Source organism: Euwallacea fornicatus, chromosome 13 (genome assembly GCF_040115645.1).
Source record: "Euwallacea fornicatus isolate EFF26 chromosome 13, ASM4011564v1, whole genome shotgun sequence".
Lineage (NCBI taxonomy): Eukaryota > Metazoa > Arthropoda > Insecta > Coleoptera > Curculionidae > Euwallacea > Euwallacea fornicatus.
Genome location: NC_089553.1, coordinates 1,152,078 through 1,163,991, shown reverse-complemented (window position 1 = coordinate 1,163,991; position 11,914 = coordinate 1,152,078). Strand labels below are relative to the sequence as shown.

Below are 11,914 nucleotides of genomic sequence, written 5' to 3'. Positions count from 1 at the left end.
CACCAAGCTTCTATCCTCTTTTGTTGCATTGATTAATAGCATGAATGAAAAGAAGAAAATATACTGAAACCATAAGAGCGGCGATAACTATGCCCTATCATGCTCCATTGAAAATGATTAGGTAGGAAATGACAAATGGGCACTTGTCAACTTCTCACTATTTTTGAAGGGTGCCAAAAACTGTGGCCAAAAATAAAAGGGGTTTTTCGCTTTGAACTTAATTAAAAAATTTAAATATAATAGTGCAAAATGGCTCTACAGTTTTTCAAAAAAATGGTAAGTAATTTCCATTAACTCTTATTACATGTCAATGCTGTTTTGTTGCCCTTGTTCAGTCGTGAATGTGAGTGCCTAAGGGTGCGAAAAAATCTCAATGTCTAGTTTTTTCAGTGGAAGAAAAGTGAATGAATTGTTCTATGGGCTTTTCAAGTTCCTTTTTAACAACCCTCCTAGGAACCCTGTCGAGAATGCAAGAATTTTTAAATGTTATGTAACCCAAAGCCCCCAAGCTTTCTAGGTTATATCACATGCCAAAAATCAGTTTGATTTATGAAAAAAATGTTACAATTTAAGATCTAATTTATTAACTGATTGCTATTTCTGGCCGCATATTTTTATTTCATATAGCTTGTCACGTGTAATTTTTCGTATATATAAAAATATATGTAGGGTTTATACTCCAAAATTCCCCATATTGCCTAACAAATGACTTTAATCAGGTGGCTAACAAACCCCTTGGCTCGCGACTCTACAGCGGTGAAATAAAAAAGTGCACCCTCATTCCTGGAGATGGTATCGGCCCTGAAATATCCACTGCAGTTCAACAGATTTTTGAGGCAGCTAAGGTCCCGATTGACTGGGAAGCAGTAGATGTCACACCAGTCAGAGGTCCTGATGGGAAATTTGGAATTCCACAGGCTGCCATTGACTCAGTTAACAGGTATTCACAGTGTGATTAATGTGTCATTGTAATATTCCTTAGCTTAAATATGTCTCTCGTGGTGATGCTACTTATCTCAAGTAAATGACCTTTACTAAGTTGTTGTAATCCCTAGATAAACTTGTCTGATGAAAAATGTAGTGACTCAATTTTGATAATCAGCCACAAATTTCAAGTGATCTTATTATATTTTATGTGACTCATTTATTAAGATAATTGTTGTTTTATAAACAAATTTTAGAAAATGAAATTGATTTATCTCTAATTTCTTCTAGAAACAAAGTAGGTCTAAAAGGGCCACTTATGACCCCAGTGGGTAAAGGCCATAGATCTCTTAACTTAGCCTTAAGAAAAGAATTTAACTTGTATGCAAATGTAAGGCCGTGTCGTAGCTTAGAAGGTTACAAGACCCTCTATGATGATGTTGATGTGGTCACAATTAGAGAGAATACTGAGGGTGAATACTCTGGAATAGAGCATGAAATTGTTGACGGTGTCGTACAAAGTATCAAGCTTATTACTGAAGAGGCCTCAATGAGAGTTGCTGAGTTTGCTTTTCAGTATGCTAAGGACAATAATAGGAAGAAGGTGACTGCTGTCCATAAGGCCAATATTATGTGAGTTGTTACAGAAGTTATAGAGATAGAAAATTTTCATTGAAATATATTTTCAGGCGTATGTCTGATGGTTTGTTCCTTCGTTGCTGCCGCCAAATGGCCAAGAAGCACCCTGATGTGAAGTTTGAGGAAAAATATCTCGACACTGTCTGCCTTAATATGGTGCAAGATCCATCAAAATATGACGTCCTAGTAATGCCCAATTTGTACGGAGATATCTTGTCAGACATGTGCGCTGGTTTAGTAGGAGGTTTAGGTCTTACCCCCTCAGGAAACATTGGCCTCAATGGAGCATTATTTGAATCTGTAATGGGAAAAAAAATTGTTCTCAAAAGAAGTCACAGAAAATTGTTATTTAGGTACATGGAACAGCCCCAGATATAGCTGGTCAAGACAAAGCTAATCCAACAGCTCTGTTGCTCTCGGCTGTGATGATGCTAAGGTACATGCAATTAAATCCCTATGCAGACAAAATTGAGCGGGCGTGTTTCGCAACAATTAAGGAGGCCAAGTACCTCACAGGTAATAAAAATAATTTATGCTAAAAGAAGTGTGTGCAATTGGTTTCTTTATCAGGTGATTTGGGAGGCAAAGCCAAGTGTTCGGAGTTCACGAACGAAATTTGCAATAAAATTAGTCAGTCGTAAAAAAAATTTCGAATTCCGATTGCTTCAGGGATATCATTGCGTTTAAGTTTTAAAGCAATAAGGGCCTTTGGTTGTTTGACAGCTGCTCTGTACGTCTTGCTTATATTGTATTTACCGACAGTATGAAGCTGTGTAAATACCTATTGAGTGGTTTCTTATGGAAGGCAAAAATTAAATTGCCAAATACTTCCTGCTGGTGAACTTAAATAGAAGTACGAAAACTTAAGTTGTACCATTTATTGCTTGATTATAATTATAATAACAGCCAATTTTATAGGACAAGCTTAAACTGACAGCATTTGACATCTTACGGCATAGTCGGGAACGGTCTTTTTATATCGACTGATTCCTCAGTTTAACTATTAAACTTTTTTACGTGAACCTATAAAATTGGCGGTAACCAATATATACTTGCCTACAGTGGTCGTGTCAAATAGCAAAGGCCTTACCAGTAAGTAAGCCAAAAAAATTACCATAGACCTATTTATTTATTCATTATTAGTTCCCTTGTAATATATTAATTTAAAAGTACCCCTAGGAAGTAAAACCCTATGATCTTTTGAGAGATAATCGTGTTTAATATGCGTTTTATGTTAATAAAACCGATGTCGCAGCTCATGTTATTTCAGGATACAAAAATTTTTAGAAATGAGTAATTATTGAACAGTAGGAAGTCTTTATTGGCTTTGTATATAACTAAATGAGAATAGGTATTTGACTAAATCTTATAGGTAATGTAAAAATTAAACTATCAGTGATTTAAAATGATCATAGTTTCATCGCCGAAGTTCTTTAGGTTTTCTTATAATCGAATTATTCGATAAAAATGTTTAAAATAGATAACTACCTTAATATTTAACTTAAAGAGAACATTTCAGTATTCTTTAAAATGCGATTATTATCGAATGATTTCCCCTGTGTGATTTTTAAGTTTATGTATTGTCATTATTATGCGTTAAATAAATCGTGTCACTGTACAATTGTTTTTTATTTTAAGCATAATTTAGCACTACTACAACGGCTAAATCATGAAACGTAGCAGGTAAGTAGGGTTAAATTTTCACACGTGTTTTAACTTTATGACTAAGAGGACTTTAACGATAAAGTAAAAGGAGTGTTTTCAACAAATAACGGAAAGAATTACAAGAGAAATAAAACCAATACGAGGCTTTTACATAATTTATTTTCACATAATATATCTTTATAAAGTGTATTACCAAAACATTCAGGTTAATACGATCTATGAGAAGTCAAAGTAACGCTACGATAACAAAAATGCTTAGGCTTAGCTTAAAATAGGTATATATAAATTACAGCTATTACACACAGAGTAGTTATCCGGCTAGTAAATTCCGACAGTGATGTTTTTGAAATAAAAATAAACGACTACAAAAAAGGACTTTCAATAGTAGCGCTTTGAAAATTCCCACAAATCAAAATAAACTGTAGCTTCAACATTCAATATCCTTAATCTGCAACCCCTGAATAGAAGCAATAAAAATAAACATCACAACATGCCCTTTAGGGGAGATAAAACAAACCATTCTGAATCCATTGTTAAGGGTAGTTTAACTATTAGATTTTAAACAGTGGAATCTAATTTTATTTTTAAGTTTCTACAACTTAAGCTAGGCATAGATAAGAGAAGTCGCTTAATTACATGTATTATGTACAAATGTTATAGACACCACTTGAATATTGCTAATAAATTACAATGTCTGAAGGAAAAATGATGTTAGGGAGCTTGTTTTCAGTATTGCACTACACTAATGCACCTTAAAGCTATTTGAAGCAACATGGACTTTTATTGTTATTTACAGTTTCGAGCTCCAATTTTTAGTTAAGACTGATCGTGGAATCGATGCTAAATATTATAAACTAGTATTCTTTAAATAATAACTATGTACAGGCATTTTTCAAACGTCCCCTCTTTATGTACTTTTGAAATATTTCGAAATTACTCTAAATTTAAAGCTTTGTTTCGAGGGAGGCTTAACAAGATCACTCCTTTTAACAATGATTTCTTTTTTACGAATGATTACCTTTAATTGTTTGTGATATGCTGCAAAATCAATTAACCGCAATAAAAAAAAAAACTTTTAAATTTAATCATCAAGGTACCGATTTTAGCTTTCAACCTTGCGCGAAAAATCGTTCAGGGACTGTATCACATTACTTAAAAAACTGATAATTATTCTTTGCTGGCGTGTAATCTCTTTGTCGATGAACCTTGTGGTGCCCCTGCTCTAAGTTAAACCCTATTAAACATCCATCAATTATTAAACAACATTTTACTAATAATTAATTTAAACAATATGTACTTACAGTATGTAGAGTTTATAATTTTTAATGTACATTAAACAGCGAGTGCTAGAGACTGTGACAAGTCTACGTTTGGGCAATCTTGCACATGATGAGTATCATATTTTACATTGATGATTATATCACAAATTCAATTAATGAAACACTTGCAAACAGGAAATAATATCTCGCAAACACTCCCTCACATTCAAACTATGCGTGCGCCCCTTAATCATACTAGTTTTCGCCTATACATATATAATTATTTTCAATTTAACAGGTAAGTATTGAACCAGAATACGACGTGTCTTAATTACAAGATCGAGCAGGAGGCTGAACAACAGCTACTGTTACCACCTTTGCTTTTTTGTCGTTGATCTGTGAAATTAAATAATGTATTAATTTCAAGGGTTATTTGTCTGTTAAAGATGCATTCATTTTCCATCAACTTTAACAACTTTATTGCCAGTAATACCACTGATAAAACGAACGCCATTACGTTAGAATAATTGATTTTAATGCATTTGTTTTAGATGTTAATAGGCATGTTTACAGAACAACTAAAACTAATTAATTGAATAATAAAAAGAACCACCAAAAAGGTTTATAGAAACTGTTTGAATTTACCATGTGAATTGGGCTCGGGGAGGTTTTCCCTAGGGACCAAATGCATTACTGTTGTTTTTCCGAAGGGTAATCCTAAGGCTCCGAGCGTCACGTTGCTATGCAGAAAACGCCCTTGATAAATGAGTCTAAGTATTTCGGCCTTGGCCACTGCCTCCTGACTCCAGTCTGGAAACAACACTTTTGTTACCTTTAATTAATAATGAATTTTTAATGATAATCATTCCCCCTCCCCCCAAAATGGATTAATAACATTGAACTGAATTGGTAAGACTTTAAAATGCCTCAACAATAATTTCCCTTTATAACACTCTTTAGCCTTAAGATTTGTGCCTACGCTGTACAAAGCCTTCAATTTATACATATTTGTCTTCACAGGAAGTCTAACAAAGCGGCAAAATTGTAAGAAAACATAAAGTTTTCTGACAAGCTACTTAGGATAATTCGATCACTAGGAAACTCTGGAATATTAATTTATTTCAGATTTAAAATGTATAGTGCTAACGAGGCGTCCACATAGAAGTAACATTTATCAACAGTACCGCCCTTGTAGGTGGTAAAGGGGGCGACAGTCCTAGGCGCCAGACTTGCACAGACCGGTTCTGCTTAGCAGGATGACTTCGATGTAGACATATACTGTATTTTCAACATTAATGTTGTCTCGGTGTGTTAATATTTAAAAAAGCTTGAGACTTTGGATGAGGCTTAATTCTTTAGTTGCGGTTCGGACGTCTCTTAGCATGATTTTCAATATTTTCGTTAGCAAAAAATACACAATTTGTGTAATATTTGAATAAATTCGACGTCCTTTGTAACCTGAAACCCTACTCTTAGTAAATAGCAGATTTTGGCGTTATAACCGTTACAGTGTGAGTGGCAAACATATTTTGGATGATTAGGTCAAAATTCAAAAGAAATAAAAGAAGACTAATAGTGAAATATCGAGGAAAAAATACATAAATCAAATTATAGGACTGGCCTTTTCTGATTAATAAATAAATAAAAGTAGAATACAACAAAGGGAAACCGAAACTAAACATACCAACAGCAAAACACCGCACAAGTTGTGTCTTAAACGTTAATCTAGAATTAAAAGTCCAGATTGCACAATAAAATATATACAGAATGTTCCAGAAATGTTGATACAAATTGGAATGGGGTGAAACAACGTTGAAAATAACGCTATTAAGCTGAACATGTCTTGTATGAAACTTGCGACTTTTCGATCTACAGGGTGTTAAAAAAAAATTGTAACTTAGCGATAAATCGTACATTTTGCATGGTTTTGAGATGAAACTTCGCACAAGGTGTTTGCTTACAACAGCTCTGTTAAAATGTATATTTTTAACTAACGTATAGATGACGCCACTTACGTCGTACACATATTTGGAAAAACTAACGTAAATTTTGAAATAAACCTTGTATAAATTTGAAAAGATTAGACCCCTCTGCAAAGAAAAGGTATACTTAAGAAAAGTAGTTAACTTTAATGGTTCTCCCGACATTTGCACCTATTGTTTCCGATACATATGCCATTAGTGCGCTGACAAGTTTTTTATTTCTAATCTCGTTTACCTCTTCGTGAATTTTATTCAGTTTTTCTCGATTGTTAAGTATGTTGTTGTATATTAAAGATTTTAGTTATCCGCAAAAAAAAGAAGTCAAATGGGTTCCAATCAGAGCTTCGCGCTGGTCATGGATGTTCACTACCCCGGCCAATTTATCGGTGGGGGCAATGTAATTAAAAATATCTCTAGGATCGTTAGAGATATGCACTTTTCTTAAATATATCGTTTCTTTGTAACAGGATTTATTCGTTCCAAATTTTTATAAAAAGTTAAGCTACGAGATTTACTTTCAAAGTTACGTTAGTTAAAAATACACATTTTAGATAGATTTATTGTACCCAGAAACCCTCGAGTAAAATTTTACCTTAAAAACTTTCAAAATGTAATATTTATTGATAAGTTATAATTTTGTTTCGTTTTAACACCCTGTAGATCGAAGAAAAACGAATTTTATATAAGACATGTTCAGCTTAATTCCATTATTATTTAACGCTGTTTCACCTCATACCAATTTATAACAATATTTTTGGGACACTTTGTATAATAATCAATAAAGAAAATCCAAAACTCAAAATACTCAAAACCAAATAGTATTCGAGTTGAAAGGAAGATCTTTCTAGGCCACATTTAGACCAGGCGCACATTGGAACGCATGCAACATAGCCCATGCAAGCCAAGACAGAGTAGGTTTTTGTATAATTCTACGCAAGTGAACCATCTAGTGGAAAGTGGCTCGAGAAATCGGAGATTCCGCTACCCTCCATAAGAGGACGCGTCGATTCGTAAATAGAAAATGAACATCTATCTGCTAGGTCCTTGTTCAATAAACATTTGTTTCCTAACACTTGTGGTGTTAATGAGAACGTGAAGAATAAATATCCCAGTAGGCGACATTGAAGGCAACTCGATAATTCTCTCTCCATATTCAATAGAATTTTTTTCTATAAATTTTGAAATAAATGTTAATTTTAATATATCTAAAACTGACAACTGCAACACCTATTAGTTAAAACATCCGCATAATTTATTAAAAAACGCCTTTTTGGGCAGAAGCGCAAAACAAATCATATTGTGTCAAACATCGAGTAATCTGTTAAACATCTAATTCATGTATCAAACTTATGCAACACTTTTTCCCCAATTCATATAGTGTGTCCAAGATAATGTACTACACAGCAATCTTGAAAATCATAAGACATACAAAGTCGGTGAGTTTAGAGAAAAAATATATAATATATGATAGAGCATTTATTAAGCTCAACAGACATTTATTCTCATTTCTGGTTTAGCCAGAATTGGTCCAAAATTTTCTAATTTATATGAACACCTGTATATCTTTCTATTCACCTTAAAATTACCTTCCTGACCATGTACAAAAAGTTTATATTTATTGCCTTATTGAGATAGGAAATTAATTTTATGAAAATTGCATTTCTGTCAGTTAAGAAGTTGGCTCATTTGTAACATTAACAGGCTGGATTTAAAAAATTATGAAATTTCTAACCATTTATGTTATGATTGTCTACACCTACTTCAATAAAATTCATTTCATCACCCAATAAAACAGTAAAACTCAACTTATGTTACATGATGAAAGGGATAATTTTAAGACAAATAAAGTATGCTAGAGAAAAATGCAGGTTTCCATATAACTTAAAAATCTTACCACTAGTTTTAACAAACTGGTAGTGGGAATAAATGTTAATCCTCCTTAACAAATGTTCAATTATGTGTTCCCCTGAGATTTCTGTGATTTTCGTTATGCTTCAATCTATTGTAATTACAACAGAATTCAACAAAGTTGACACTGAATGTTGCTTCTGTGAAGAGGAGTGTGGATTATTACCAAAACAAGTGTAACTTGAACAACTTTCTGAAAATGTCTATTGTAGATGGTCTAATGGTAGACCAGTTTAAAATTTAGGGTTTTCCAGTAATCACTTGTTCGTTAAAGTTGTGTTAGGAGCTTTTTCTTGAACTGCATATACTGGAATATTTCCAACATACCTTCAGGCCAATGATCAAAAACATGCTGGGCTATGTCTCCTGCAGAATCACTAGGACTAAACAGGTACTCTTTTGTCTTGCCGCTAACCAGGATTAATCGCAGGTTTATCTGGAAATATGGAAATGCTTGAAACCTGAAGAAAATAATGAGGTGTTGCCTAAATTACCTAAGACATTCAATAAATTTACACACTTAATTATTACATTACTCATTCTCAATAATGATGAAACTACAAAAGAATATGGAGGTCAAGTTTGTAGAGTTGCTCAAAGAATAATTACAGATCCACCACAAATTGCTACTTCCTTATTTTTGCTTCCTGACTCAATTAAAGAGAAACTGAAAAGAATAACCACATTGTGCAGTGTAGAAGGCATTTGGCCCCAACTAGAGGCAGAGATAGTTGACAGTGAAAGTTTCATGGATAAACAATATATTTAGAAATAAAAGAAGTCTACACCAGGTAGAGGAAAACAATGCAAGTAACAGTTTCACATCAAAATCGTGAAATAATGAGGGTGAAAATGTAGGTCGCCTTATGTGTTCTAATCAGGTTTCTAGCCTAGAAAGGAAAAGGGTGCGGTTGGTTTGGAAGGCCGTTCTTACCTTGTCCGCGGGAATATGCCTGTTAGACATTGTTATCACCAGAAGAGCATGAATTTCAATGTTTCTAAACTGGGGAAAACCTTCGCGAAACTAATTTAACACACTCATTTTTACACCATGACAGATAGTACACTTTGACTTTGATGATTCAGGGGCCCAGCAAAACAAACATCCTGCAGCTTCGCGCGGCCCCAATCCCGCTGGGTGGAACAATTTGCTTTGGAGGGATTTGATTTTGGTAGCAACAGTACGCTCACGACAAAGGAATTTTCACCAGATACGGGACAATTTACCAAAAATAATAAACACAATGCAATTCACTGCAGACGACAAATCGTTCTTTCCAATCTGCATTGGCGAATGCGCACTGTCAGAACGTTCTCACACCAATCGCATTGTCGTTCTTTGTTCAATTGTTTTTGTAGCGACCTTCAGAGAAATGTCATTACTATATTTGACGTAACTAAAACTATGAGGCTCATCGAGAGATGGAACCAGTATGGCGAATAGCGGCGTCTTTCTCTGATTTATCATATTACAAACAGATAGTCATACTCTCACTAATTAGATATTTCTTTTATTAAACTTAAAATTACAACTGGCAATGATGCACTAGTGCTAAGCAGTTGTGTAAGTTGGTGGACAAACTAAAATTAGTTATATATAGCGTATTTCAAGTAAGGTGTAAGGCATTAAAACAATATCCAGTTACATCGAAACAACAAGCATCAACCTTTCTTATCGCAACATGTTTCCGAAAATTTTCTATTGCTGTATTTTCGATATTAATAACGTGTCACCTAGGACTAGAAAGGGTTAAAAAAGAGATTTTGTGGATAATTAGTTACCCATTTTTACGACATATTTAATCTAAAGAGACATAGTTTCACAAAATTTAAATAAATATGTCGATAATTTCTTTATCATTTTATATATTTGAGAAAGCTAAAGTAAAACATGACTTATATCTAAATACATAATTTTCAACTTATATTCAAAAAAACATAAATTTAGTTTAACCATATTGATGTATTATGGAACATATCTAATAATTCATTAAACATTTATTGTAACAAAATTAGCAGGCGGTAACCTCTAGCCTTGATTGCGACAATGCCTTGCTTCCACTAATGGCTGAAATGTATTTGACACTACTAAGTGTCAAAATCAATTGAGGTTAGATTACAGATTCAAGAAAAATCTGCAATAATATCACAGTTATTTCAAGACTTAATTAAAAGTCCTAAAATCAACCAAAATGGAACAGCCCCAGTTTGCAGTATTCAAAACAGTTCTAGCATATTCAATATTTATATTGGCATCTCCAGTTTTAACCTTTTTCTTCACGAAATTTGTTTTTTTTGAAGGTAAATAAATCCCTATTAGCATCATAAATTTCTTCTTTCTGCCCCTTTTAGGTATCTTGGGGATTTCAAGCACTAGTAGTAACGTTTGGTCAGCGGTCTTGGCTGTGACCATGCTGCATATCGCCCTTGGAATGTACATATATAGAGCATATTCAGAGAGTGACAAGACAAAAGCAAAACCAGCCGAAAAAGTGGACTAGTCATGTGATTTGGTTTTCAATATCGCTGAATTTTGCATGTTAAAGGGTAGTACTAGTGTGTTTGTGATGAAAAGTATGGGTGTTAAAGGTTTATAAAATTAGAAATCACTGTTGGAGTTTTGTAAGTTTTTAAGAAACAAAAGTAACATAGATGAAATACTACTAATAAGTTTTTGAAAATTGTAAAAACACATTTTCTACTTTTCTGAGGATGTGGCATTATTTATTTAAGGAAAGTATTGTTTTATGTTCATTCCCATTTTGTAACAAAAATGTGACATAGTTCATAGTTCTCTCTAGAGATTTTTGGAAATAAAACTTTAGATTGGTTGATTATCATTAGAAATCTATCAAATTTGCTGAAAATCAACCAATAAGGTTGAATCTAAAGTAGATGTAGATTATTATTTCAGAAAAGGGCTTTTGTAATTAAAGTAATAAAACAAAACCCAATATTAAAATTTATTGAAGTATATTTATTGCATTGTAAATAAACTTTATTCTTCATATTTATATATTTACAAGATTCAAAAAGATATTAAAGAAACAATATTACAATAATTATACAATAACTAGTAAAGACAAAAATTACAGAACTTACATAACTAAATAGGCATAAAGAGACTCTTATTGCAGGTGTACATAGACCTGATAATAAGAATTTTAAGAGGTGCAATGACTTGTCTGAAATTATTATTTTGGAACCTTATAATTAAAACATTATAAGGATGTAAAAAAACTTTATTGATTTGCCCTTAAACTGAATATAACAAAAATTTATATTGAGCCAAGGTTTAGGCGGAAATATATCCCTTATTGCATTTTTATAAGTTTTGACAAAACTTAAAAAAGCAGTCATTGTGTGAGAACGTAAAGTTGGCAAGGATTGTGGTCTTTTTTTGGTGTAGGAAAAATGGGAAAATTGAGTATAATACAATTATTATGGAAGAATAAATTGTAATATATTACTGGGTTTCGTCATTTCTCTGGACCCTTGGGTAGAGCTGAAACAAGTAATGTTGAAGATTATTGTTAA

At 33.0% G+C, this 11,914-nt stretch overlaps 4 protein-coding genes across 20 annotated transcripts in view; 2 read left to right on the top strand and 2 right to left on the bottom strand.

The window, feature by feature from the left end:
• Window positions 1–123: 123 nt before the first annotated feature.
• On the top strand, window positions 124–3,184 carry Idh3a (isocitrate dehydrogenase [NAD] subunit alpha, mitochondrial). Of its 2 annotated transcripts, none has more exons than XM_066289053.1 (6): window positions 124–276; window positions 720–940; window positions 1,216–1,557; window positions 1,614–1,863; window positions 1,917–2,079; window positions 2,134–3,184. In XM_066289053.1, the coding sequence occupies exons 1-6, from the start codon at window positions 250–252 to the stop codon at window positions 2,202–2,204; spliced, it is 1,074 nt and encodes a 357-aa protein (XP_066145150.1). In that variant the 5' UTR covers window positions 124–249; the 3' UTR covers window positions 2,205–3,184. The 2 variants fall into 2 exon arrangements, with proteins under 2 accessions (XP_066145150.1, XP_066145151.1); XM_066289054.1 differs by lacking the exon at window positions 124–276 and adding an exon at window positions 348–490.
• Window positions 3,185–3,369: 185 nt separating this feature from the next.
• Window positions 3,370–9,692, bottom strand: LOC136342848 (ubiquitin-like protein 3). Its single transcript, XM_066289066.1, has 4 exons — window positions 9,312–9,692; window positions 8,705–8,813; window positions 5,133–5,297; window positions 3,370–4,883 (listed from the first exon to the last, which is right to left on the bottom strand). Exons 1-4 carry the CDS (start codon window positions 9,339–9,341, stop codon window positions 4,819–4,821), a joined length of 369 nt encoding a protein of 122 aa, XP_066145163.1. The 5' UTR covers window positions 9,342–9,692; the 3' UTR covers window positions 3,370–4,818.
• Window positions 9,693–10,473: 781 nt separating this feature from the next.
• LOC136342851 (vacuolar ATPase assembly integral membrane protein VMA21 homolog) lies at window positions 10,474–11,343 on the top strand. The gene is made up of 2 exons (XM_066289068.1): window positions 10,474–10,678; window positions 10,730–11,343. Exons 1-2 carry the CDS (start codon window positions 10,570–10,572, stop codon window positions 10,876–10,878), a joined length of 258 nt encoding a protein of 85 aa, XP_066145165.1. The 5' UTR covers window positions 10,474–10,569; the 3' UTR covers window positions 10,879–11,343.
• The window catches only part of ASPP (Ankyrin-repeat, SH3-domain, and Proline-rich-region containing Protein), a 92,387-nt gene continuing 91,806 nt past the window's right edge, over window positions 11,334–11,914 (bottom strand). For all 16 annotated transcript variants that reach the window (XM_066289022.1, XM_066289020.1, XM_066289019.1 and 13 more), the window contains one exon: window positions 11,334–11,882. In XM_066289022.1, coding sequence (XP_066145119.1) covers window positions 11,844–11,882 — 39 coding nt within the window. In that variant the 3' untranslated portion in view covers window positions 11,334–11,843. The remainder of the gene's footprint in view (window positions 11,883–11,914) is intronic.